Here is a 26,994-nt window from a genome sequence, read left to right as displayed (position 1 = left end):
GAGTTTTCCGCACCAGTGATGAAGCTGAACTTCTCTCCACTGAACCAGTCCGAGATGGTCTGGTCGGCTAACAAACGCTTCAGTCTGAGCTGCGACGGACAGGCGGATATCATATGGAAGACGAGGCGCCGCAGCCACCAGAAAACCGTCAGTCGAAATGTCCTCACTGTCCTAAACCCCACTGCAGATCACACAGGAACATACAGCTGCAGTTACAAGAATCAAAAAGACTTGTACTCAGAGATCCACATATATGTTAAAGGTATGTGCACTATAAAAATTTAGAGTGATTGTCTAAAAGTTATACACTTTATAACTTTTAGACAGTTATATAGTCAAGTTTACACTGACTATATACTTATTGTCCAGTGACTAAACAAACTATTTTTTTTTAAATGACTTAAAGGGATAATTTACCCAAAAATGAAAATTCTGTCAATAATTACTCTCCCACATGCAAGCGAGAACCCCTTACTGAAGCTTAAACTTGTGCGTAACACATGAGAATGAACCTCATTGGTTTTTACGGAAGCTCAAACATGATGCGTAACACGAGAATGAACCTTATTGGTCTCTTCAGAAAATTTGGACAAAACCACCCAGTGGTTTGAGATCTTAATTTGTGTTCCGAAGATGAACAAAGGTCTTTCAGATGTGGAAAGACATGAGGGTGAGTAATTAATGACAGAATTTTCGGTGAACTAACCCTTTAACAGAATGTACACACTAAGCACTAGGAATTGTGACTTTAAGAACCTAACTGACTTTAACAGTGCCGTAGAATGCTTTTTCACAAGATGTAATTTAAGTCTAAGGTGTCCCCTGAATGTGTCTGTGAAGTTTCAGTTCAAAATACCCCATCGATTTTTTTAATTCATTTTTTTAACCCCCTATTTAGAGGCATCATTAAATATACGCAGATTCAGCGTGCTTCCCCTTTAAATCCTCGTGCTCCCCGCCCCCAAGCTTGCGACTGCCTTAAACATTGCATAAACAAAGTTCACACAGCTAATATAACCCTCAAAATGGATCTTTACAAAGTGTTCGTCATGCAGCATGTCTAATCACGTTAGTACAGTGTTTATTTTGATGTTTACATTGATTCTGATTGAGTTTGATAGTGCTCAGTGGCTAACGGCTAATGCTACACTGTTGGAGAGATTTATAAAGAATGAAGTTATGTTTATGAATTACACAGATTGCAAGTGTTTAAAAATGAAAATAACGACAGTCTTGTCTCTGTGAATACAGTAATAAACGATGGTAACTTTAACCACATTTAACAGTACATTAGCAACATGCTAACGAAACATTTAGAAAGACAATTTACAAATATCACTAAAAATATCATGATATCATGGATCATGTCAGTTATTATCGCTCCATCTGCCATTTTTCGCTATTGTTCTTGCTTGCTTACCTAGTCTGATGATTCAGCTGTGCACAGATCCAGACGTTAATACTGGCTGCCCTTGTCTAATGCCTTGAACATGGGCTGGCATATGCAAATATTGGGGGTGTACATATTAATGATCCCGACTGTTACGTAACAGTCGGTGTTATGTTGAGATCCACCTGTTCTTCAGAGGTCTTTTAAACAAATGAGATTTACATAAGAAGGAGGAAACAATGGAGTTTGAGACTCACTGTATGTCATTTCCATGTACTGAACTCTTGTTATTCAACTATGCCGAGGTAAATTCAATTTTCAATTCTATGGCACCTTTAATCAGAAATTACTATTTTAACTTGTTTGGCATTTAATGAATCAAAACCGTGCTTTACAGCATCTGCATTTAATAAATTCACAAAATTGTTGGGATGTACAAAAATAATAATCAGTTATTGGTTTTGGCTGAAATGTCTGTACTTTTTTTTCTGCAATAGATTCTTTCAAAGCTTTTACTACCCCTACAAAAACACACATAATTGAAAAAGAAGGCTTAAACTACTTGCTGGACTGCTTGGTGACAAACCCAGAAAGTACAGACTTCTCACTCAAGATGGAAAACGGATCAGCTGTCCCATCCGAGATGAATTATACTGCAGATCCCAAACGTGGCATACTGATACAAAATCTTCATCCTAGATACAACGGAGGTTATGTTTGCACTGTGAAAATTAATGGAGTCCAAAAGATGTCTGATGTCTTCCAAATCACTGTCAGGAAAAGTGAGTCTTAAAAGAAAAATTATTGATAAAAAATAAAAATCTTATCTCATTGTACCAATTCTGCACTACCCATCTATTTTCAGCAGCACAACACCCACCATTGCTGTCACTTCCAGCTGATCAGTATGTGCGACTTGTTGGTGAAACGCTGCAAATCCCTTGTCACCTGATAACCCAAGATCATTCATATAACATCACCTGGAGTTCATCAGAAAAGGTGATGTGTTCCAAGAATTCAATCTAATTACAAACATAAAATAAAGTATGAGATTATTGGTAAGGAACTGAATCAATCAGGCATTCATGATCTTGTATTTTTGGTCTTGAAACCACTTGACAACATGGCCTTGGTCTGGATTTCATTACACAGTGTCTTGGTCTAGATTTGACTCTGAAAACAGACTGCCGTCTGTTTTGAAATTCTAGTAGAAAGTAAGGGGTCTAGCTTTCTCTCTGCCATAAGTTGCAAATAAAATGGTAAATTAAGTTTTTTGCACAAATAAAGCACTCATGACGCTTCATAAAATTGAGGTTAAACCACTGGAGTCACATGAACGATGTCTTTACTACCTTTCTGGGGCTTGAAAATGGTAGTTGCGTAGGCTGTCAATGGAGAGAAAGCTCTTGGATTTCATTTAAAATATCTTAATTTGTGTTCTGAAGATGAACGAAGGTCTTACGGATGTGAAACGACATGAGGGTGAGTAATTAATGACAGAATTTTCATTTTTGGGTGAACTAACCCTTTAAAGTTTTTATGTTTAATGCATTATAAAGTGTATGCTACAATGCATTATATCTGTTCATAAATAATTATAACCAAAGTAATATTTCATTATAATATTTGCAGAGTCATTGTTACATCTGAAATTGGTTGTTTGTCATGACTTTTAATGCATTATACATTCTAAAGGTGTAACAATAAGTAAAAAACTATTTTAATGTAATATAACTCTGGTTACAATTATTCATGAGATCATATATTGCATTATAAGGTGCATTACAAGGCATAATTAATGCATTAAAACACTTTAAAATTGCATTAAAAATTTTTATTATTCCTTAAAATCTAAAGTTTTAAAAAATAATAATTATTATTAGTAATAATATTAGTGGTAATTCTACTGTACAATAGTAATATATATATTACTGTCACAATTTCTTTAAGTTAAACCAAACTTTTATTTTGATGGGTTACCGTGAAGTGTGAAGACCGAGTTTCTGTGTGTTTATGAAATAACAATAGTTTTTCTCAAATGAAACGGTAAAATGCTTATGAAGTACGCTGAACATGCAGCATTCATATTTAAATAGTCTTTTTGCAGTTTAATATTCACGATTTGATTTATGTGTACTGTCCTACTTTTTACATATTCATCAAAAATTTGACAAATTCCACATTCCGTTTTTATGACTGGATTCTGTGATTCCATCCACGTTTTCTGCATTGCAGAAATCATAGGGACCTAAATATGTCAGGATCTTGACTGTGCTAGGGACTCCTAATCTGTAGTTTGAGTTTACATCATCTATTCTGCTGCCAGGGACCAAATCTTGCTCCTCTTTTATGATGCAAATCACACCCAGACTAAAAAAACGAATTAAGTGATCTATAATTTACACTATTATGACTTCTACAAATCTGTTAAATGTAATGTTTGCCTAACAGTTGGACTCTTTAAGACCCCTCGAGGCCCAGATCTAGACCAAGACATAGCCCCAAGATCCAGAAGGATTTACAAAATATACCAAAAGATTTCTATGCTTTATATTTTTACCACACATCACTGAAATGAATGATTGATGCAGTGTACAGCACTAACAGTGACGAGCAGCAGTATAGTTGTGCATGTTTTCAGTCACAATTTATATTTAACTACTATGTACTTATAATCAAAAGAAAAAATGGTAACACTTTATTTTACAGTGTCGTTGTTACATATGTGACATGTAGTTACTATAGTAATAACTATAAATTATGCATAATTACGTGCAACTAAACCAAACAAAACCCTAATCCTAACCCAACAGTAAGTACATGTAGTCACTTAATAATATGCAGTACTTAAATGTATAATTACAGTGTAACAAAGACACCTTAAAATAAAGTGTAACCGAAAAAATAGTAATTGTTAGGTACAATGTATTTACTGTTTTCATTGTTTTGACAGTTTCTGTATTGTATTGAGGTTTGAGGGTGGGGTAAGGGAAAAGGGAAGGTCAGCAGTGTAATTATAGATGTAATTACAGAAATGAATACAGCTCTAGCTACATGCAGCTATTGATTACATTTAAGTACTATGTAAAAACATGTATGTACACAATAAGTGCATTTTATCTAATGATTAATTTAAATGTTTTTACATGCATAGTAAAGACACTTAAAGGATTAGTTCACTTCAGAATTAACATTTCCTAATAATTTACTTTCTTCAGTCGAAAAGAAATTAAGGTTTTTGAGGAAAACATTCCAGGATTTTTCTCCATATAGTGGACTTCACTGGAGTTTTTTTCACTGTCAGTTTCAGTGCAGCTTTGATCCCAGACGAGGAATAAGAGTCTTATCTAGAGAAACCATCGGTCATTTTCTAAAAAAAAAAAGTCAATTATATACTTTTTAACAACAAATGCTCATCTTGCACTGCTCTGTGATGCGCGACACTTTACGTTATTACGTTGGAAAGGTCACGCGTGACATAGGCAGAAGTACCGCAGTAGGTTGAAAAACCAGGCTGTCCTCCAAAAAAAAAAAGACCATATAGATCATTTTTCAAACACCCTATTACTATTTATGTTTTAAAGTCATGCGCCCTCTAGCTGGTGTAAAAATAATGACAGTGTCGTGTTATGTCTGTCGTCATGAAATGACGCATGACTGTCGTTACCAATCAAAATGAGTGTTCATTTAAATGTAATGTGTGGACTTTTTACACCATTTGTCCTATTTCCATTTAGCAAAACTCTTTTTTTTTTTATTTTAACAACTACACCCACCCCAACCCTAAACCTACCCTTAGTGATTTATAGTGCATACACTTTCTGAGCACATGCGTTCCCTGGGATCGAACCCACGATCGTATGATCACATGATTGCATATTGTTATATATTGCAATGCTCTACCAATTGAGCTACGCAGAACCCGAAATATGATGCAGATAAAAGGGAACAATGCATTAAAATGAAAGCGTCCTGTTGTCGATAGGGGCGCAACTTTAGTAAACGCTCCTATGAGTCGTATTTCAGGGAAGTGACAAACGACATATAGGCGTATTGGTTGGAGGACATGTTACGAAAAACTCCATCTCATTTTCTCCTCCAACTTTAAAATCGTCTGGCATTGTTGTTTTACTTTTTTTGGTAAAGGCTGTTTGACTTAGTCTTTGCACATTCACTTTGTAGACACTGGATCAGTACTTCTGCCTACGTTGCGCATGACCTTTCCAACGTGATTACGTAATGCATGCCGTATCGCAGAGCAGTGCTTTTTAGAAAATGACCGATGGTTTCTCTAGATAAGACTCTTATTCCTCGTCTAGGATCATGTAGAGCTCTTTGAAGCTGCACTGAAACTGACATTTGGAACTTCAACCCGTTGAACCCCAGTGAATCCACTATATGGAGAAAAATCCTGGAATGTTTTCCTCAAAAACCTTCATTTCTTTTCAACTGAAGAAAGAAAGACATAAACATATTGGGCGATATAGGAAATTTTAATTCTGAAGTGAACTAATCCTTTAAATATAAAGTGGGACCTGTTTTCAATTCAAAGCCAGGCTGTTCAGTTCCTCTAAATCCATTTCAGTTCCTTATTGTCAGCAAATTTGATGCCAGATTGTTTTGAATGCTTACTGCACTATGTTTGGTTAAAAAATTTATCATGATTTGTCCTACTTAGGTATTGAATCATAAAAAGTCACGCAATAAGTGTGATGGAGTGGCGCAGTGTATCGATGCCCTTTTGACTATTCATCAAGTCAACATGTCTGAAACAGGGAATTTAACCTGCACCAGTCACAATGAAGCTGGAAAAAGCAGTGTCACAGCAGTTCTTACAGTTGTTGGTAGGTTTCTTTATACCAGAGAGTGACACTCAAATGATTTTATTAAAGATTTGTCTGTGAAATTGTGTTTAAGTCATGGTCTTGGTGTTTTCTTTCAGATAAGCCTTACATTAAACTTACTTCCATCCTGTCCTCTGAACACAAGGTGAATATAACGGATGTTGAGGTGATGCAAGGGGATACTGTTAAACTTGGTGTGGAAATTGATGCATATCCTGAAGTTGAATGGACATTTTGGAAAACTCCCAAATCGAATCATACCCACGAGGAAACCTTTCACCAAATAAATAAAAGGTTAAACAGACTTTTAGTTCATTTGTTTTTGTGCTTGGAATTATAAAGTTATCTGAGCATCAATCAGTTCTAGATAATGGGCCTCTTAAAATGCCTCTATTATGTTATTTAAAGGTGTCTAATTTCATTTAGGGGGTCTCCTACAATAGGTTTACATACATCTGTAGCCCCTCAAGTTCGAACCGCCTGCTCTAAGCGAGACTCAAACCCGGGCACAGCTCTTACCGGCCTTCATTCCTTAGACTTACCCCATTAAACCTCAAACCTATCCAGGTCACGGCACCAATGTAGTCCCTTCAGTTCGAACCGCCCGCTCTAAGGGCCCTATTTTAACGATCTAAACGCAAAGTGTGAAGCGTACGGCGCAGGTGCACTCAGGGCGTGTCCAAATCCACTTTTGCTATTTTAACGACGGAAAAATGGTCCGTGAACCCATTTTTGAAATGGGTTGTCCCTATTCTCTTAATGAGTAATGGGTGTAACGTTCAATAAACCAATCAGAGTGTCATCTCCCCTTCCCTTTAAGAGCGAGATGCGCTCGCGCCATGGCGGATTGCTATTTACATGCCGGAATTTGTTGGCGGAAAAGCTGAACGCTTTTCAAGCGAAGAAACTGATCTGCTCGTGCGCGAAGTTAAAGCACGCGAGCAGATCATCTACGGGACAAGCAGGATATAACATTATATATATTATATAATTATATATTATATAACATATAACATTATAAAATACACTGACTTATTAAACACACCGATTCAACTGAGGAGTTCAACGAGTGATGTTTTGCTGAAATTACCTGTTAAGTGGCCAGTCAATCTTTCAGTCGTCTGCGTTGGATGCAGGCTTTCAAGCTCCGCGCGATCAGTCAGTTAATATGTGTGTGTATTGGCAAGATTGTTCAATTAATTAGCCAGTTTCGTTCATCATTATAAGTAGTAATAGGCTGAATTGAAAATAGGTATCCTAATTCTAATACACACAATGACTATTCATCATTACATTTTTATATTTATGTAGCCTACACAATAATATTCTTTTACACTGTAATCCTTTTGTTTTTAATATTAGGCATGTTTGTGTAATGCGCATCCCTGTGTGTAATAAGCAAAGTCAATGCGCACTGTGGACGCGCCCAGAGGCGCAGTTTCTACCAACGCACTCTAACAAAAAAATATTGCGCCACTGACTTTAGACTTTAGACCAGGTTTGAGTTGGTCTATGGCGCAGTCTATTTTCAGCTCCTTAAAATAGCAATGCGCCTGAACACACCTCTTTTTTAGACCAGCACGCCCATGGGCGCACTAACTGGCGCAAATGCATTTACTAATTTAAGGACGTGGCGCTGAACGGGAAAACGCGAACGGCGCCGGACGCAAACTAGCAAACACACTTGCGCTGCGCCTTGCGTCGCATTGCGTCGGGTGTATTATAGGGCCCTAAGTGAAACTCAAACCCGGGCACAGCTCTTACCGGCCTACATCCCTTAGACTCACCCCATTAAACCTCAAACCTATCCGGGTCACGGCACCAATGTAGTCCCTTCAGTTCGAACCGCCCGCTCTAAGAGAGACTCGAACCCGGGCACAGCTCTTACCGGCCTACATCCCTTAGACTCACCCCATTAAACCTCAAACCTATCCGGGTCACGGCACCAATGTAGTCCCTTCAGTTCGAACCGCCCGCTCTAAGGGCCCTATTTTAACGATCTAAACGCAAAGTGTGAAGCGTACGGCGCAGGTGCACTCAGGGCGTGTCCAAATCCACTTTTGCTATTTTAACGACGGAAAAATGGTCCGTGAACCCATTTTTGAAATGGGTTGTCCCTATTCTCTTAATGAGTAATGGGTGTAACGTTCAATAAACCAATCAGAGTGTCACCCCATTAAACCTCAAACCTATCCGGGTCACGGCACCAATGTAGTCCCTTCAGTTTGAACCGCCCGCTCTAAGAGAAACTCGAACCCGGGCACAGCTCTTACCAGCCTACGTCCGTTACACTCACCCCATTAAACCTCAAACCTATCCAGGTCACGGCACCAATGTAGTCCCTTCAGTTCGAACCGCCCGCTCTAAGTGAGACTCGAACCCAGGCACAGCTCTTACCGGCCTACATCCCTTAGACTTACCCCATTAAACCTCAAACCTATCCGGGTCACGGCACCAATGTAGTCCCTTCAGTTCGAACTGCCCGCTCTAAGAGAGACTCGAACCCGGGCACAGCTCTTACCGGCCTACATCCCTTAGACTCACCCCATTAAACCTCAAACCTATCCGGGTCACGGCACCAATGTAGTCCCTTCAGTTCGAACCGCCCGCTCTAAGAGAAACTCGAACCCGGGCACAGCTCTTACCAGCCTACGTCCGTTACACTCACCCCATTAAACCTCAAACCTATCCAGGTCACGGCACCAATGTAGTCCCTTCAGTTCGAACTGCCCGCTCTAAGTGAGACTCGAACCCAGGCATAGCTCTTACCGGCCTACATCCCTTAGACTTACCCCATTAAACCTCAAACCTATCCGGGTCACGGCACCAATGTAGTCCCTTCAGTTCGAACCGCCCGCTCTAAGAGAGACTCGAACCCGGGCACAGCTCTTACCGGCCTACATCCCTTAGACTCACCCCATTAAACCTCAAACCTATCCGGGTCACGGCACCAATGTAGTCCCTTCAGTTCGAACCGCCCGCTCTAAGAGAGACTCGAACCCGGGCACAGCTCTTACCGGCCTACATCCCTTAGACTCACCCCATTAAACCTCAAACCTATCCGGGTCACGGCACCAATGTAGTCCCTTCAGTTTGAACCGCCCGCTCTAAGAGAAACTCGAACCCGGGCACAGCTCTTACCAGCCTACGTCCGTTACACTCACCCCATTAAACCTCAAACCTATCCAGGTCACGGCACCAATGTAGTCCCTTCAGTTCGAACCGCCCGCTCTAAGTGAGACTCGAACCCAGGCACAGCTCTTACCGGCCTACATCCCTTAGACTTACCCCATTAAACCTCAAACCTATCCGGGTCACGGCACCAATGTAGTCCCTTCAGTTCGAACCGCCCGCTCTAAGAGAGACTCGAACCCGGGCACAGCTCTTACCAGCCTGCGTCCATTACACTCACCCCATTAAACCTCAAACCTATCCAGGTCACGGCACCAATGTAGTCCCTTCAGTTCGAACCGCCCGCTCTAAGAGAGACTCGAACCCGGGCACAGCTCTTACCGGCCTACATCCCTTAGACTCACCCCATTAAACCTCAAACCTATCCGGGTCACGGCACAAATGTAGTCCCTTCAGTTTGAACCGCCCGCTCTAAGAGAGACTCGAACCCAGGCACAGCTCTTACCAACCTACGTCCGTTACACTCACCCCATTAAACCTCAAACCTATCCGGGTCACGGCACCAATGTAGTCCCTTCAGTTCGAACCACCCGCTCTAAGAGAGACTCAAACCCGGGCACAGCTCTTACCAGCCTACGTCAATTACACTCACCCCATTAAACCTCAAACCTATCCAGGTTGCGGCACCAATGTAGCCCCTTCAGTTTGAACCACCCGCTCTAAGAGAGACTCAAACCCGGGCACAGCTCTCACCAGCCTACATCCCTTAGACTCACCCCATTAAACCTCAAACCTATCCGGGTCACGGCACCAATGTAGTCCCTTCAGTTTGAACTGCCCGCTCTAAGAGAAACTCGAACCCGGGCACAGCTCTTACCAGCCTACGTCCGTTACACTCACCCCATTAAACCTCAAACCAACCGGGTCACGGCACCAATGTAGTCCCTTCAGTTCGAACCGACCGCTCTAAGAGAGACTCGAACCCGTGCCTGTCTGCATGGAGGCTAAAGACCGCAGTCTCTACAGCACGTCAGGGGAGTGAGGTTTACACGCACAACTCTTACCGGCCTACGTCCATTACACTCATCCCCCTAAACCTCACTTCCTTCCAGGTCACTGCACCAATGTAGCCCTTCCAGTTTGAACCTCCTACATTAAGCGGGTCTCGAATCCAGGCCCATCCGCGTGGGTGCTCTAATGGGGCGTTCACACCAGACCTTCGTGTAGTTGGATGCTTGAACGTCTTGAGTTTACTCGCTTCATTCGTGCGTGAAATTTACTTCACAACAGACGCAAATTTGCGTCATGTCAGGACTTCTGCCATTCTCAAATTGAGTAAAGAGCATTTTTTACAACTTACCAGAATGTCCGACCTCCTCACTCACTTTCTTTCATGCAAGATCCTTTTTATTCCTGTTTCTATAAAAGTACGAAGATGTATTGTACAGCTCCAGGTATCCACATACAACGACGATGATTTTGTCCTTCATTGCTGTTTCGGATTTCTGCTTCCGCTCGCTATGTCTTAATCACGTCACTACTAGAGCAAGCTCCTGATTGGTTAATTCGGTGCGAATATTGGCCAAAGTTCAGATTTTTCAACTCACCCGAAACGCTCAATTCTTGCTGCGTCATTAGCACCGCAGGATGTCTATCATGTCTTTGCATTGACTTAGCATATAAATCACTCACGCTTTACGCTTCATTCGCGTCTGCTGTGAACGCACCATAAAAATGAGGCTAAAGACCACAGTCTCTAGTGTCAGTCTCTAGAGCGCCTCTTGAGGTTTACACAGCTCTTACCGGCCTACGTCAATTACACTCACCCCCTAAACTTAAAATCTATCTGGGTCACGGCACCAATTTAGCCCCTCCAGTTCAAACCACCCGCTCTAAGCGGGACTTGAACCCGTGCCTGTCCACATGGGAATCGGGCGCTTTAACAAGGAGGCTAAAGACCGCAGTCTCTAGCATCAGTTGCTAGAGCACATCTTGAGATCAAGGGAGTGAGGTTTACATGCACAGCTCTTTCCGTCTGTTACACTAATCCTTCTAATCCTCACTCCCATCTGGGTCACGGCACCAATATAGCCCCTCCAATTCGAACCACCCTCTCTAAGCGGGACGTAAACCCATGCCTGTCCACTTGGGAGTCAGGTGCTCTAACAAGGAGACTAAAGACCACAGTCTCTAGTGGCAGTCACTAGAGCACATCTAGAGATCAGGGGAGTGAGGTTTGCATGCACAACTCTTACTGACCTACATCAATTACACATCAAAAAACACTTTAATTTTTTTTCATAATATGCAATTAATATCACCTAATTTCTCAACAATTTTCAAATGATTCGTTCGAAGCAGTTCGAAGATTTAGTCTCTCTAAACCACTCCTTTCCGTTAGCTGACTGTGCCCTGATTGGTCAGATGGCCTGGTCTGTTGTGATTGGTCTACCGCGTACAGGGCGTGTTGAAAACAAAAGGCTCATTACCATAACTGAATCTCAGTTACGGAGACCTGTCAATCAACAGAGATTGTGCACACTGTAAGAAAAAATGGGATCAATTTTATCTCATCAATTCAAGAACAAGTCTGATGATGAAACGTTTGAAGACATAGTCGATCAACCAGAAACTCCATTGCAAGCATGACTTTAGCAGGACGTTTCTCAGTGCTTAGTGTCAACTTAGTTTGTGGTACATTATAAGATGTGATAGCAGTGTTATTGTATTTATAATTCATTGAGGTGAACTGTATCAGAATGCCATCTGAAGCTGAAAACCTCTGCTACGACAGGTAGTATATAGTGACTGCATTAGTTGGGCTTTTGATGGCTATTTTATACAGGATTAAGTGGAATGTTATGCAATGTTAGCAGAGACCTAACATTATATGTAATTTTGTATAGAACAATATCTTTCATGGACAACCCTTACGATAATTAACCATGGTTTTACTAAAGTAAAACCATGTTTTTTATTACCATTTGTATAACCACACAAATACCATAGTTAAACCAATTTGTGGTTACCATGGAATAACTACAATAACCATGGTTTTATTCATAGTAAAACCATGGTTAATTTTTGCGAATCCTGCATTGAACTCACAGAGATTTACGAAACAGTCATCAATAAAATTGACAGGAAGACAACAAAAGGTTGGGATTGTACTGCTGTGGTATAGTTGTAAAAATAAATTCTAACCACTGATTTTTCACATCCTCAATCTTTGGAAGTGAAAATAACACAAATTTGCGTCTTCTCGGCATGATGTAAACCACACGAACCAGCTACAGTGTTTGAGGGTCAAAGTAGGCGCTGTTCGTGGACAGCCAACAAAGACCATAGGCGGGCATTATGCAAATGTGTTAAGCATGCAGGTCATGGAAGTAAGATGGGAATTCATGACTTGTTTAGGCAGCTCAGAGTCGATTCTTTCTTTTAGGAGACAATAACTTTGTTTATAGTGGACTTTCAAATTTACAATTTTTTTGAAAAAGCATAATGGGGCACTTTAAGGTTCACTCAGCAAAAAAATATCCATATTTAAAACTTTATAAACTATAATAACTGGCTCCCTGCAGATGGCCGTACACTATAAAAAATGCTTGGTTAAAAACAACCCAAGTTGGGTTGAAAATGGACAAACCCAGTGATTGGGTTGTTTTAACTCAACGGTTGAGTTAATTGTTTGCCAGACCTGCTGGGCAGTTTGATTTAACTCAACTATTGTTTAAAAATGACTGCATGGATGGCTTAAAATGAACCCAAAATATTTTGGAAATTAACATAAATGTTCATCTTTTGATTATTACTGTTGCCTCTAGTAATAATGTGTCTGATTTTTAATTTCCAACCATATTTTTGGCTTCATTTTAAGCCAGACATATAGTAATTTTTAAACAATAGTTGAGTTAAATAAAATTACCCAGCATGTTGGGCAAACAATTAACCCAACCGCAGGGTTAAAACAACCCAATTACTGGGTTTGTCCGTTTTCAACCCAACTTGGGTTGTTTTTGACCAAGCATTTTTTAGAGTGTACGCAAGTCTAGTTCCGGCAGAAGAGTGGCCTGTGACCCAATGTATGACGCAGGATGTAGGACTATCATAAGCTTAGACTTCTCCCACAGTTAAAAACAAATAGGGCTGGGCAAGAAACTCAAGCTCCTCTTGTATTTTTATTTAAAAATTCTCATTTCAGACTTCTAATTCATGACCTGTGTTTTGTTTTGCTCTATCCTCTATGCTTCTGCGTTCATCATTACATCATGCGTCCGCTGGAACTCAATGCATAAGGCCATCTGCCATCTGAAACTAGTTATTATAGTTTATAAAGTTGTAAATATGGATGTTTTTCTTACAAAAATCCATCACTTTGCTTCAGAAGGCCTTTATTAACCCCCTGGAGTCGTATGGATTATTTTTATGATGGATGGATGCACTTTTTTGGGGCTTCGAAATCTCGCCCCCATTCACTCCCATTATAAAGCTAGGAAGAGCGAGAATATTATTTAATATAACTCCAGTTGTGTTCATCTGAAAGAAGATAATCATATACATCTTGGATGGCTTGAGGGTGAGTAAATGATGGGATAATTTTCATTTTTGGGTGAACTATCCCTTTAAGTTAAAATGGCTTTGGGATGATTCTGATATTTCCTAAGAAGAATCAGGCTTTAATGCTTTCAGGAAACGAGACCCAGAAACCTCAAGCTGTTAAACAAGAACAAGCTCTGTTTTGTTAGGTGACACTGATCAGGTGTGTTTATATTTGACAGTAACAGCTATATGTCAACAATCCTGCTGAGAAAAGTTAGAGTACAAGAAAATAGTCACTACATCTTCACAGCCAGAAGTGCCAGTGTCAATGCCTCGATCGTTTTTGCCATTCATGTCTACCGTAAGTCCATTTGCTTAATAGAGAACCAAAGATCTCATAAATTAATGAAACCAAAGTTTGATCATGCTTTCTTTCCAAACATACAGAGAAGCCTAATACTGAAATTAAGTGGGAAAATGGAATTGCCACTTGTGTGGCGATTGGTTTTCCTGTACCCAGGATCCAGTGGGTCCAGTGTGAAGGAGATACCAAAACTATGTATGTCCAATTTTTTTTATATAAGGTAATATGTTTTCAAGAAATATGTGAGGATGCTCTAATTTACTGAATTTAATATGATTGGGTGACAGGTGTAGATACATCAATACATCAGCTGTGGAATTAAAAGCCAACCAGTCCACTTTGGGCGACGGCAGAGAGTATGAACCAGAGCAGGTGAAGAGTGTGTTACCAGTGACTAACGCAAAAACTAATTCAACTTTTCTGTGTGTGGCTACAAACATTGCTGGAGAAGATTGTGATACCTTCACCTATACAATTTCATGTAAGAAAAATGTCAATATCCCTGCAATTAAGCACCATTTTGTGCATTTGAAATAGAGTTGTAATCTGTCATCATCTTTAATGCAGATGTTCCTGGAAATACATTAGGGTGGTCAACTTCAGTGTTGATCACTGTTGTTCTCTCTGGAGCCTTTGCTGTGGTGATCTTATGGATGTTGATCCTCTTCCTCAAGCACAGAGAGGTATCCTTTTCACTTCCGTTGTACTCACAAATGACGCAGAAGATCGTTTTTTTTACACCACCTTTTTGTTAAGGCACAGAAATATGAAATCCAATGGAAAATCATTGAGGTGAATGATGGGAACAATTACACATTCATTGACCCCACCCAACTTCCATACAACAAAAAACTGGAGTTTCCCCGAAATAAGCTGAAGCTTGGTACTGTAACCTTGCGCTCACTGTTTTACATGATCATAGTTTTGTTGTTGTTAATCATAAGAAATAATAACCGCAATAAGGTAACCATTGCTTTTACTTCAGGTCAAGTTCTAGGAGCAGGAGCTTTTGGGAAGGTGGTGCAAGCAACCGCTTATGGACTTGTCAAGGACGAAACTGTTACACGAGTGGCAGTGAAAATGCTCAAGCGTAAGTTCAATATGACAAATTTGAGTAGATGTTTGCATCTAGATATCAGATATAGGATCTGTTCACTTAGGTAGTGGAAGTTGGGTCATGGATTAGGATTTAATATATCAACACGGTAAAAAAACACTGCAGGGTCTTCAGCGAACTTCTGCGAGTAGCTTGACTTTGTGTTGTATTCTCAAATTCTGAAGGTAAAGAGAAGCAGAGAAAGAAGTCTGGAGTCTCACAAAATCGATGACTGAGAAGTGGATGTGATTGAAATTCCCATGTTTTGAAGATATTCAGATAGTCAATATCAAGATTGTTTAAATACAAGAACTTGTCTAAGAAAAAACACGCAACACGTCTTCCTTATCTATGGAAGAGGATTAGGGCCAAGCAATAATAAAAAAATAAAACCATATCGAGATTAAAGTTGTTAAATTTCGAGAAAAAACTTGTTAAATTTCAAGAAAAAAGTCAAGATGTTGAGAATAAACTCATTAAATTATGAGAAAAAACTCATTAAATTTCGAGAAAAAAGTCGAGATAAAATGTTGAGAATAAACTCGTTAAATTACGAGAAAAAATAGTTAAATTTTGAGAAAAAAGTTGAGATAAAATGTTGAGAATAAACTCGTTAAATTACGAGGAAAAAACGTTAAATTTTCAAGAAAAAAGTTGAGATAAAATGTTTATAATAAACTCGTTAAATTACGAGGAAAAAAATCTTTAAATTTCGAGCAAAAAGTCGAGATAAAATGTTGAGAATAAACTCGTTAAATTACGAGAAAAAAATAGTTAAATTTTGAGAAAAAAGTCGAGATAAAATGTTGAGAGTAATCTCGTTAAATTACGAGAAAAAACATATTAAATTACGAGAACAAATTCGTTAAATTATGAGAAAAATGCCGTTAAATTATGAGAACAAATTTGTTAAATTACGAATTTGTTCTCATAATTTAATGACTTTTTTCTCGTAATTTAATGACTTTATTCTCATAATTTAATGAGTTTATTCTCAACATTTTATCTTGACTTTTTTCCCGAAATTTAATTTTTTTTTCATAATTTAACGAATTTGTTCTCGTAATTTAATTACTTTTTTCTCGTAATTTAATTACTTTATTCTCAACATTTTATCTCGACTTTTTTCTCGAAATTTAACGAGTTTTTTCTCATAATTTAATGAGTTTATTCTCAACATTTTATCTTGACTTTTTTCTCGAAATTTAACGAGTTTTTTCTTGTAATTTAACGAGTTTATTCTCAACATTTTATCTCGACTTTTTTCTTGAAATTTAACTATTTTTTTCCTCGTAATTTAACGAGTTTATTCTCAACATTTTATCTCGACTTTTTTCTCGAAATTTAAAGATTTTTTTCCTCGTAATTTAACAAGTTTATTCTCAACATTTTATCTCGATTTTTTTCTCGAAATTTAACAACTTTAATCTCGAGATTGTTTCATTTTTTTATTATTGCTTGGCCCTAATCCTCTTCCGTAATCATCACAGAATCTGACCAATGAGAATAAAGTGTGTTGTCATCAAGGCTTTTGAGCAAGTGCATTGCCTGACCTAGGCGGCTGGTCTTGTTTTGCTCTCGCAGTACTTTGGCACATGTGATTGTAAGGCGGCTGCAGCACTGATCATAGACAATTTTTCTAACCAGAATGCATTGCTTTTGTCAGGCAGCAGCCGAACTTTGTGGTGCCACATAAAGTCAAACAAGCCTATAGTCTTCTGGTGCTAATTAAGTCTTAAAGGATTAGTTCACTTTCAAATAAAATTTTTCTGATAATTTACTCACTCTATGTCATCCAAGATGTTCATGTCTTTCTTTCTTTGGTCGAAAAGAAATTAAGGTTTTTGATGAAAGGAATAAGGGTGTATTCCGGAATACGGAATATATATGGAAAGAACGCAGCGTCAATTCCATTTTTTCCATAAGTAGAATAGGGATGGTGTAGGACATACAGCATAAGCTTATTGAAGAAAACGAAAGTGCAGTTTTGCCGGAAGCACTTGGAAGGCGATCATTTGTTTATATAAAGCATATACAATTGTATTTTTTTTTTTAAATGACCAATCGTTTTGCTAGATAAGACTCTTATTCCTCGTCTGGGATCATTTAAAGCTCTTTGAAGCTGCACTGAAACTGTAATTTTAACCTTCAACCATTTGGAGGCCATTGAAGTCCACTATAAAGAGTAAAATCCTGGAATGTTTTCATCAAAAACCTTCATTTCTTTTCAACTGAAGAAAGAAAGACATGAACATCTTGGATGACATGCGGGTGAGTCAAATTTTATTTGAAAGTGAACTAATCCTTTAATGCCCATGCAGAGGGTCTGTTTAGCATAAGCTCACTGCAGTGCTCGCATACACTCATTGGGCCTCCTGCATGAAACACGAGCAGAATGTAAAGCCGTTCTGATGTAGATTTTTGTATTCATGAAATGTTAGTTGGTGCAGAAGAAATTTACACCTGTAACACATTTGTAAATGGTGCTTAAAACATTAGAACGTTCTGTGTTCTTTCAGGCAAACTGATGACACTGCATTTTGATGCACTCTGTACCATAATAATATTTCATGAGTTTGTTTGCCCTGTTTTTTTTTAAAGTTCAACTTGGGTAAAACGCAGCACTCATCACTGACACTTTTTACCCAGTCATTCAATCACAGTGGAGGAGAAGCGGGACAAATACTACACCAACCAACCATCCTAATTTTTACAACAACTAAACAACAATGGAGAACTTATAAGTTAACTAACCTATAAGTTAATATTCTTCAAAATGAGCTCTAAAGCGCCACCAGCTGGCTAAAAACGCTCTGGTGTTAACTGAATATTTATTGTTAGGCATATAGCCTAGTCTCTTTTGCATTTATGCAATACTGGAGCCAAACCTGAGAATGGAGTCTGGAAGTTTCCACAGCGTTCCTGGACATGTAATTTACCTAGTTGTAATTCAATAATTTGTGAACAGGGTATTATGCTAATGGACGAGCACATGCGCCCTGTTCACAAATTATTGGAATTCACTAACATAATTTTAACTATCAGATCTCATGTTTAAGAAGAATTTGCAAATGAGTTTTCAGAAAGGTTTTACATGCAAATTACTCCAAATTTACTTATATATTTATGAAAGTTTCAATAAATGAGGCCCATTGGACGGAAGAGAGGCTTTCGGGAACGTGTAAATGTTAAATCCTTTTGATTTTCCAGCAAAAATTAGTCCCTCACATAAAAGTCAGTCTACAGGCTTTCATAGACAACCTAGGAAATGGGGGAAGGTCTCATTTTTTAAGTTTTGTTACAAGCTGTTCACACATTGGCAATAAAAAGTGGTTAATACATGAAAATCCTTACATAAAGCCCCTTTTAAAATAAGCCTTTGGAAGTGTAACTAAAAATCAGCCCTGGATATATATTTTGAACAGAGAGTGAGGGTTAATCCAATAACCCAATACCTCAATCACTCAAGACCAGAGGTTTTTGTTTTTGTTAACAGCTAGTGCCCGCTTTGAAGAAAAAGAAGCACTCATGTCTGAGCTGAAGATCTTAAATTACATCGGGCCACATGAAAACATAGTCAATCTGCTGGGGGCATGTACTCAGGAAGGTAAGTCAAAGACATATTCTCACATTCAAAAGCAGTGAAATTATCAATATAACAAAGAAAGTACTTCCTTTCATATTAAAGATACTATGTGTACATTTTAGAAGAATCTATTGACAGAAATGCAATATAATACACATAACTATGTTTTCAGTGGTGTATGGACCTTACATAATGAACCATTATGTTTTTATTACCTTAGAATGATCCATTTCTATCTCATACATCGCGGGTCCACTTACATGTTTAGTTGTCATTTTACGGCGTATTGTTTCTACAGCAACCCTAAATGGACAAACTGCTATACAGAGCATGTTTGCTTGACTGTCTACTACTCTCTGCTGTCTATGTAACTTTGCCACCATAGCTTCTCTGTATTGCAATACACAACCTTACCACTAGATGCCGCTAAAATTTACACACTGCACCTTAAAAACATGAATTCATCAGTTAGCAGACACTTAAAGGGAAACATGTGCTCCCTTTAGATCTTTGATCCAATTGTATTTTGCAACTTCCAATATTATTATTAATAATATTATTGTATAATATTAGTTGTAAAAAAAATCAGTGTTAGTTGATCTCTGAATTTGACTTTGATATAGGACCGATGCTGATGATCACAGAGTACTGCTGCCATGGTGACCTCCTCAACTTCTTGCGTCAACGAGCAGAAACATTTGCAAATACTTTTCTTGGTCTTCAGAGTTTCCCAGAGGATTCAAACCTTTACAAGAATGTGACAGTTCAAAAGAGCCATTCTGCAAGGTGTGTTCATTTCAGTGTCATATAATAAAGGAAGGCTTGTACCGCCATTTAAAAAAAGAAAAGAAAAGAAAAAAAAAGCAGGTCCCAGCAGTATTAAAGCATTCTTCTTCCTACCCTGCTGGAAAAACATAAAAGCAGATGAAGGTGGTCAGACACCTTTTGTTGCCGTTTACCAGGTCAAAACTTCAGCTTGTAAGGACTAACTGAACCAGCTGCCACCAGAAGCTGGTTTTAGACTGAGGAAATTATACCTACTTAAAACTTGAAGATATTGCTGTGACTAAATGTGCTTTGGTTGTAGTGTCTCTTCTATTGCCAATCATGTACACCTTTTTCTTTTAGGATCACTTGTTATGGCCCAGAGAGCTACAATGACGCACAATCAACACAGATGTCAAAAGACCTTTGTCAGGGTAAAGTAATAAGCAGACCAAATTTCCTGTAATAGAAAAAAATTAGGCATCCTTACCATTTTTGGACTTTTCCAACAGAATCTTGCCATGAAGGAGGGAAGGACACATGGTCATTGGATAATACTGATTTGCTGAAGTTCTCCTATCAAGTGGCACAGGGAATGGAATTCCTATCCTCCAAAAATGTAATATTTCTTGGTTATATGTTATACATGTGTGTCCTTTAAATGCAAATGAGCTGCTGCTCCCGGCCCCCTTTCCAGAAGAGGGCGGAGCTTCAAGAACTCATGTTCTAGCATACCGGCAACAACTAAACAGGACAATCTCATGCACCAAAAATGTCAGAAAGGGCGTTAATGTGCAATTTTTAACTAGGTAACTTGTTTTCAATACTTCTGATAGCATGTGAGGAGACTGTCCTCCAAAAAAATGACACTAGGTCATTTTTCAAGCACCTTATTATGACCTAAATTTACGTTTTAAAGTCATGCGCCCTCTAGCTGGTGTAAAAATAATGACAGTGTTGTGTTATGACTGTCGTTACCAATCAAAATGCGTGTTTGTTTAAATGCAATGTGTGCACTTTTTACACCATTTGTCCTATTTCCATTTAGCAAAACTCATTTTTTATTAACGACCACACCCACCCCACCCCTAAACCTACCCTTAATAGTGCATACACTTTATGAGCACATGCGTTCCCTGGGATCGAACCCACGATCGCATGATCACATGATTGCATATTGTTATATGCAATGCTCTGCCAATTGAGCTACGCGGAACCCAAAATATGATGCAGATAAAAGGACAATCAACAATACATTAAAATGAAAGTGTCCTGGTGTCGATAGGGGTACAACTTTATGAAATGCTTCTATGGGTCGTGTTTCAGGGAAGTGACAAACGACCTATATAGGCCTATTGGTTGGAGAACATGTTGCACGTGAGGGCAGCATTAGTTCTGGATATGAATTTTGAACAAAAAGCGTTAGTACACACCTTGTTTTAAATGATTGGCACAAACGTACACCTACTTTCTTTGGGAAATTTCTTTCAAAAATTAAATTGAACCTCAATGTCCTCAGTGACTCAGATGGCGGGAGTATGGAGACTCTTTATGCTCATTGGTACATCTCAAAACAACACTTGTGATGCCTCTTTTGTGATGCTGCCACAGCGAGGATTGAAATGGCAGACTCTGTACTTCTCATATGTCTATTATAAAAGAGAGGATTGTCACTGGTTACGGGCGGGGCTTCTCCCTATGATGGCATCATCGTAGTGGAGAATCTGAATCAGCTCGTTTGAAGAGACTGCTTCTGATTTATGGGAATTATAAAAAAAAAGTAGTGTATTTTTTACCATTATAGGCTGGTTGTTTACACACACTGTGGACACACATTGGTGATTAAACACCTTATAAAGGTCAATTTTTCATAATAAAGTTTTTTTGTCATTTTGAAAATTTGACAGCCACAGTCAAATTTCACTTTTGTTATATAGAAAAGAGTTGCTATGGTATTGTTAGAAAAAAAAGTGATTCATGGAACTAAGTAATACAATACAGAATTTTAATTTTGGGGTAAAATATGTCTTTTTGCACAGTAAGACTAATTATGTGTGAGATTATGTGAAGTTTTTTGGTACTCCGTCAGTTTATTATGCTGTTTATGATCAGTGTATTCACAGAGATTTGGCTGCACGGAACGTTCTTGTGGCTGACGGCTACATTGTAAAGATCTGTGATTTTGGCCTTGCGCGAGACATCATGAATGACTTGAATTATGTGGTGAAGGGGAATGTAAGTTATTATTTTTATTTTTTTGAACATTTAAAATGTTATTGTTCATGCTGCTGTCTTTCGAATTACTGAATACACCACTGAATCTCTGCTGCACTAAAGGAAGCACTATGCAAAGTATTATAAGAGAAATCACAAATCTCAAAATCACAAAATGGCAGATGACCAGGGTGCATTATCCTGCCGAAAGAGGACACCATTGCTATGTACATGTTCTGCAACAATCTTTATGTCAAAGTAACATTCATATGAATGCCAGGATCTAAGGTTTCCCAGCAGAACATTGTCCAGAGCACCACACTGTCTCCACTGGCCTGCCTTCTTCCCATAGTGCATCCTGGTGCCATCTCTTCCCCATGTAAATGACACACACCCTACCATCCACCTGATCTAAAAGAAAATGTGATTCCTCAGACCAAGCAACCTTCTTCTGATGTTTCATGGTCCAATTCTGACCGTCACATACCCATTGTAGGTGCTTTCGGTGGTGGATAGGGGCCATCATGGACACACTGACCGAATAATAATATATGCATTTTATTGGAAGGGAATAAATATATAAGTAAAATGAATAGAAATTCATAAATCATTGAATAATTCATCATTGATTGTGTGCGTTTTATCATTGCATTAGCAGTTGGTAAACATCTTTTCCCTTGTACCTGTCTCCGGTACTTTTAATAAAAATAAAAAAAAAGATATCCTTTTTTTACATTCTGTTTTATTGGTTATTCAGGCACGGCTGCCAGTGAAATGGATGTCGCCTGAAAGCATTTTTGAATGTCTTTACACAGTACAGAGTGATGTCTGGTCATACGGCGTCCTTTTGTGGGAGATCTTTTCCTTGGGTAAGTGAATTTACTTCTTCAAACCTATTAAAGGTGCCCTAGAACCAGTTTTTACAAGATGTAATATAAGTCTAAGGTGTCCCCTGAATGTGTCTGTGAAGTTTCAGCTCAAAATATCCCATAGATTTTTTTTTAATTAATTTTTTTTTAACTGCCTATTTTGGTGCATCATTAACTATGCACCGATTCAGGCTGCTGCCCCTTTAAATCGCGCTGCAAGATGTTCGTCATGCATACTGCATGCATGCGTCGGATTATGTGAGTATAGTATATATTTGGATGTTTACATTTGATTCTGAATGAGTTTGATAGTGCTCCGTGGCTAAAGCTAACATTACACACTGTTGGAGAGATTTATAAAGAATGAAGTTGTGTTTATGAATTATACAGACGGCAAGTGTTTAATAATGAAAATAACGACAGTTCTTGTCTCCGTGAATACAGTAAGAAACGATGGTAACTTTAACCACATTTAACAGTACATTTAACATGCTAATGAAACATTTAGAAAGACAATTTACAAATATCACTAAAAATATCATGATATCATGGATCAAGTCAGTTATTATTGCTCCATCTCCATTTTTCACTGTTGTTCTTGCTTGCTTACCTAGTCTGATGATTCAGCTGTGCACAGATCCAGACGTTAATACTGGCTGCCCTTGTGTAATGCCTTGAACATGAGCTGGCATATGCAAATATTGGGGGCGTACATATTAATGATCCTGACTGTTACGTAACAGTCGGTGTTATGTTGAGATTCGCCTGTTCTTCTGAGGTCTTTTAAACAAATGAGATTTACAAAAGAAGGAGGAAACAATGGAGTTTGAGACTCACTGTATGTCATTTCCATGGAAATTAAATTTTTGATTCTAGGGCACCTTTAAAATATTCATTTCATGAAGGCATTTTGTGGGTATTATGATGCTTTTTCCTGTTTTTAGGTATGAGTCCTTACCCTAATGTTGTGATTGATGCACAGTTCTATAAGATGATTAAAGATGGTTATCACATGCCACAGCCAGATTTTGCCCCTCATGAAATGTGAGTTTACAAGCATTTGAAAAGTTTTAAATAAAGAAACAATAAATAATAAGCAAATCTTTATAAGTGATTTGACCTTCTGTAGGTACACAATGATGAAAAAGTGCTGGAGCCTGGAACCAACTGAGCGCCCGACCTTTGCCGACATCAGAGAATTTATTGGAAACTTGCTGCCAAAGCAATCCAGCCAGGTGAGGTGTCGAAGCATGTTGTTAGAGCAACAAAACCCCACCTATCGTGCGGGCATGAATTCGCTGAAGGCAATCAATTTCGCGTTCAGTGCAAAAACATCATTTGATGGTGATTTGCTTCACTTAGTGTTACAAAGGCTGGAATCCTTGTACAACTAGGGATGTCAAAACTAAATATTAGCACACACGTTAACACATTTATTCAATTTGACATTATAATTTATTTACTCTGTTTAGGGTGATGCATTATACATACATTTTTAGTAAAGACTACTTTATTAAAGGGGACCTATAATGCCCCTTTTACAAGATGTTATATAAGTCTCTGGTGTCCCCAGAATGTGTCTGTGAAGTTTCAGCTCAAAATACCCCATAGGTCATTTATTATAAAATTGCCACTATTTGGGTGTGAGCAAAAAAACATGCAGTTTTTGTGTGTGTCCCTTTAAATGCAAATGAGCTGCTGCTCCTGCCCCCTTTCCAGAAGAGGGCGGAGCTTTAACAGCTCAACAACAACAAAGCTGGAGAATCTCACGCAGCCAAAATGAGGATTGTCAGTAACGGAGTTCAGCCTAAACCGGAGTCGACACTGATGAACCAGTTTTTACAACTTTTAGAATGAAACTTAACGTTTCTGAATGGTTAGTGGATAAATGTATGTAGTTTCTGTGGAGTTGATTCAACTCATCCACTAGCATGTGCCGTCATGTTCATCTTTTGTCCAAATCCAGCATCCTCGTTTGTGAAGCAGTCCGGCGTAAAATGACGACATGGTATCAACACTCTACTACAACAACTCTTCCTCTTCTCTAAAGCAGCCCAACATGGCCTCACCCTCTTTGTTGTGTGTTCTTGGGGGCGGAGTTTATGTAAATTTGGGGGTTTGTGATGTCATAGTCCGGGAAGAAGCTCATTGTAGTCCCTACCAGCCATTTGTTGTAGTCCTTAAAAAATGATTTCTAAAAAAGAAAATATCTCCCTTTGCATTGAACTTTGAGCGTCGTCACTTTGCAGATGTTGTTTTTGCTCAAACAGCAACATTACACACTAACTAAAGTTAAAAAATTTAAATCATAATCAACCACCCCTTGAAACTGGTTGCATTTCATGTCCAACTGAGTCTCTAAGGTTTGTGGCTGCAGCCATACAACAATAGCAATACTTTATAAATACATATTTAGCAACAACACATAATTCAAATGTAATATTTATGTAGTAAAAGCTTCTTTTCTCCAGCAGAACTATGAACCCATGTATCCAGAGTTTCAGAGGCACCTGATGGCAAAAGCCCCAGTCAGCAGAGAGGAGACCCAGCCTTTAATGAGGAACAGTTTGACCTAATAAAACATGTTTCAGTTTTTCATGTCTGTATATAGAACTAGAGCTAACAAGACAAGTTCAATTTCCATATGTGTTTTATTTTTACAGTGATAACATTGTAATCTCATGCTATATGATCTTCTGATTCTCTTATAGCATATATATATATATTTTTTTTTTTACATTTTAAAACCATGGTAGCTAACACTTTATCAAGTATCTTTCCCACTTCTGTTTGCAAATATGTTTATTCTTTCTTTGTGGCATTTATTTATTTATTTTATTTTTGTTTTTTGGATGCTTTTGCTTTTTGTCACTGATTGTAATTGATATCTGTAAACTAGTAAAAAATAACTAAACTACAGCAGCATTTCATTTGTCTTTCAAACTGCAAACACATGCTGTATCATATGCTTTTAAGCATTTCAAAACAAATTCAAAGAAAAAAAACATGCTTATACCTTCACCTTGTAACGGATGTATGTTTTTGTTCTTTTATACTATGCCTTTATTCTTGTTTTGAGTTGAGTGTGTCTGTGTTGTTTTTTCGCCTGTCTTCATTGGAATGGATGCACTGAATATTATAGTATCACATTTCTTTGATGTTTAAGTTATTTTGTCTTTTTCATATTGACTATTTTTGTTTGTTATTTTGGGCCGTGGGACACCCTGAAGTTTATTCACTCACTGGTCTTTCTTTTGTTACTCCGAAGCTCTCAACTTTACATATTTTTTCCAACATTAAAATGTTTATCAGAACTATTCTTTGTTTGTGAGGTTATTTGGACTGGGGTGAACAGGCAAGGTAAAACACGATGGCAAACATTAGATGACACAGGAACTTTATCTTTTGAAAAAACACAAAACAGCGACAAAATGTAAAGAAACTAAGTTGCTTGTCAGATTTTCCTAACAAGCAACTATATTTTTTACAATAATAATAATAAATAAAATCCCAAAAATGTGACTCCTTATTTATTAACACGACTTACCCCACAAAAAAAAGAAGCCCAAATAAGCAACTTGTACTCTATAGACTCAACTCTGACCAGTAACCACTGCTTTACTGAGAAAAGAACTACAATCCCATGAAGCATTGCGAACAGCAAATATTCATTTACAAATATTTGTGTGTATATATACACATACACCTTAATAGCTTCAACAATTGATTGACAATTAAGTTTAGAATACAATGAACCAATTAGAACCCAGTTTAGGTCAGATATGGTGGATAATTTGATGAATCGAAAATTAAAAATTTTCTATGTATAAACTGTTTATGTAATAAAATGTGTTTTCGTAGTTTGTGTTGTCCCTTATCAGTGCAAAATTATCACAAATTAAAAAGGATTCATGCCAATATTGTCCAAAACCCCACTTTTCTAGGGCGTTTCCAAACTTTTGGAGGGCAGTGTGTGTGTGTGTATATATATATATATATATATATATATATATATATATATATATATATATATATATATATATATATATATATATATATATATATATAGTGAAAAACTACATTACCCATGATGCTGTACAAAAAATTACACCAATCAGAGTCGAAAAAAGCAACTCACGCTCCAAAATAGCTCTTTAACTCCGCCCATATATATATTTTTGGAGCGTGAGTT

The 26,994-nt window shown here is 38.1% G+C and overlaps 1 protein-coding gene across 4 annotated transcripts; it reads left to right on the top strand.

The window, feature by feature from the left end:
* Positions 1–26,064, top strand: csf1rb (colony stimulating factor 1 receptor, b). Of its 4 annotated transcripts, none has more exons than XM_067376118.1 (20): positions 1–262; positions 1,888–2,172; positions 2,259–2,389; positions 6,069–6,234; positions 6,333–6,528; positions 14,148–14,269; positions 14,356–14,467; positions 14,560–14,753; positions 14,840–14,955; positions 15,029–15,155; positions 15,258–15,362; positions 18,865–18,975; positions 19,578–19,740; positions 20,083–20,153; positions 20,232–20,338; positions 21,832–21,954; positions 22,691–22,802; positions 23,747–23,846; positions 23,932–24,037; positions 25,274–26,064. In XM_067376118.1, the coding sequence occupies exons 1-20, from the start codon at positions 19–21 to the stop codon at positions 25,376–25,378; spliced, it is 2,796 nt and encodes a 931-aa protein (XP_067232219.1). In that variant the 5' UTR covers positions 1–18; the 3' UTR covers positions 25,379–26,064. The 4 variants fall into 4 exon arrangements, with proteins under 4 accessions (XP_067232219.1, XP_067232220.1, XP_067232218.1 ...); XM_067376119.1 differs by having other exon boundaries at positions 2,256–2,389; positions 14,154–14,269; XM_067376117.1 differs by having other exon boundaries at positions 2,256–2,389; positions 25,277–26,064.
* Positions 26,065–26,994: the final 930 nt, after the last annotated feature.

Source organism: Chanodichthys erythropterus, chromosome 22, assembly GCF_024489055.1.
Source record: "Chanodichthys erythropterus isolate Z2021 chromosome 22, ASM2448905v1, whole genome shotgun sequence".
NCBI lineage: Eukaryota > Metazoa > Chordata > Actinopteri > Cypriniformes > Xenocyprididae > Chanodichthys > Chanodichthys erythropterus.
This window is presented reverse-complemented; position numbering and strand designations above follow the sequence as displayed.

What these genes read in the sequence shown, in the direction of transcription:
- csf1rb (XM_067376116.1), top strand. Translation starts at nt 19, where the DNA reads ATGAAGCTGAACTTCTCTCCACTGAACCAGTCCGAGATGGTCTGGTCG. An exon ending in CCGAAATAAGCTGAAGCTTG is followed by an intron (nt 15,156 to 15,257) that starts GTACTGTAACCT and finishes CTTTTACTTCAG; the next exon opens with GTCAAGTTCTAGGAGCAGGA. An exon ending in GGCAGTGAAAATGCTCAAGC is followed by an intron (nt 15,363 to 18,864) that starts GTAAGTTCAATA and finishes TTTTGTTAACAG; the next exon opens with CTAGTGCCCGCTTTGAAGAA.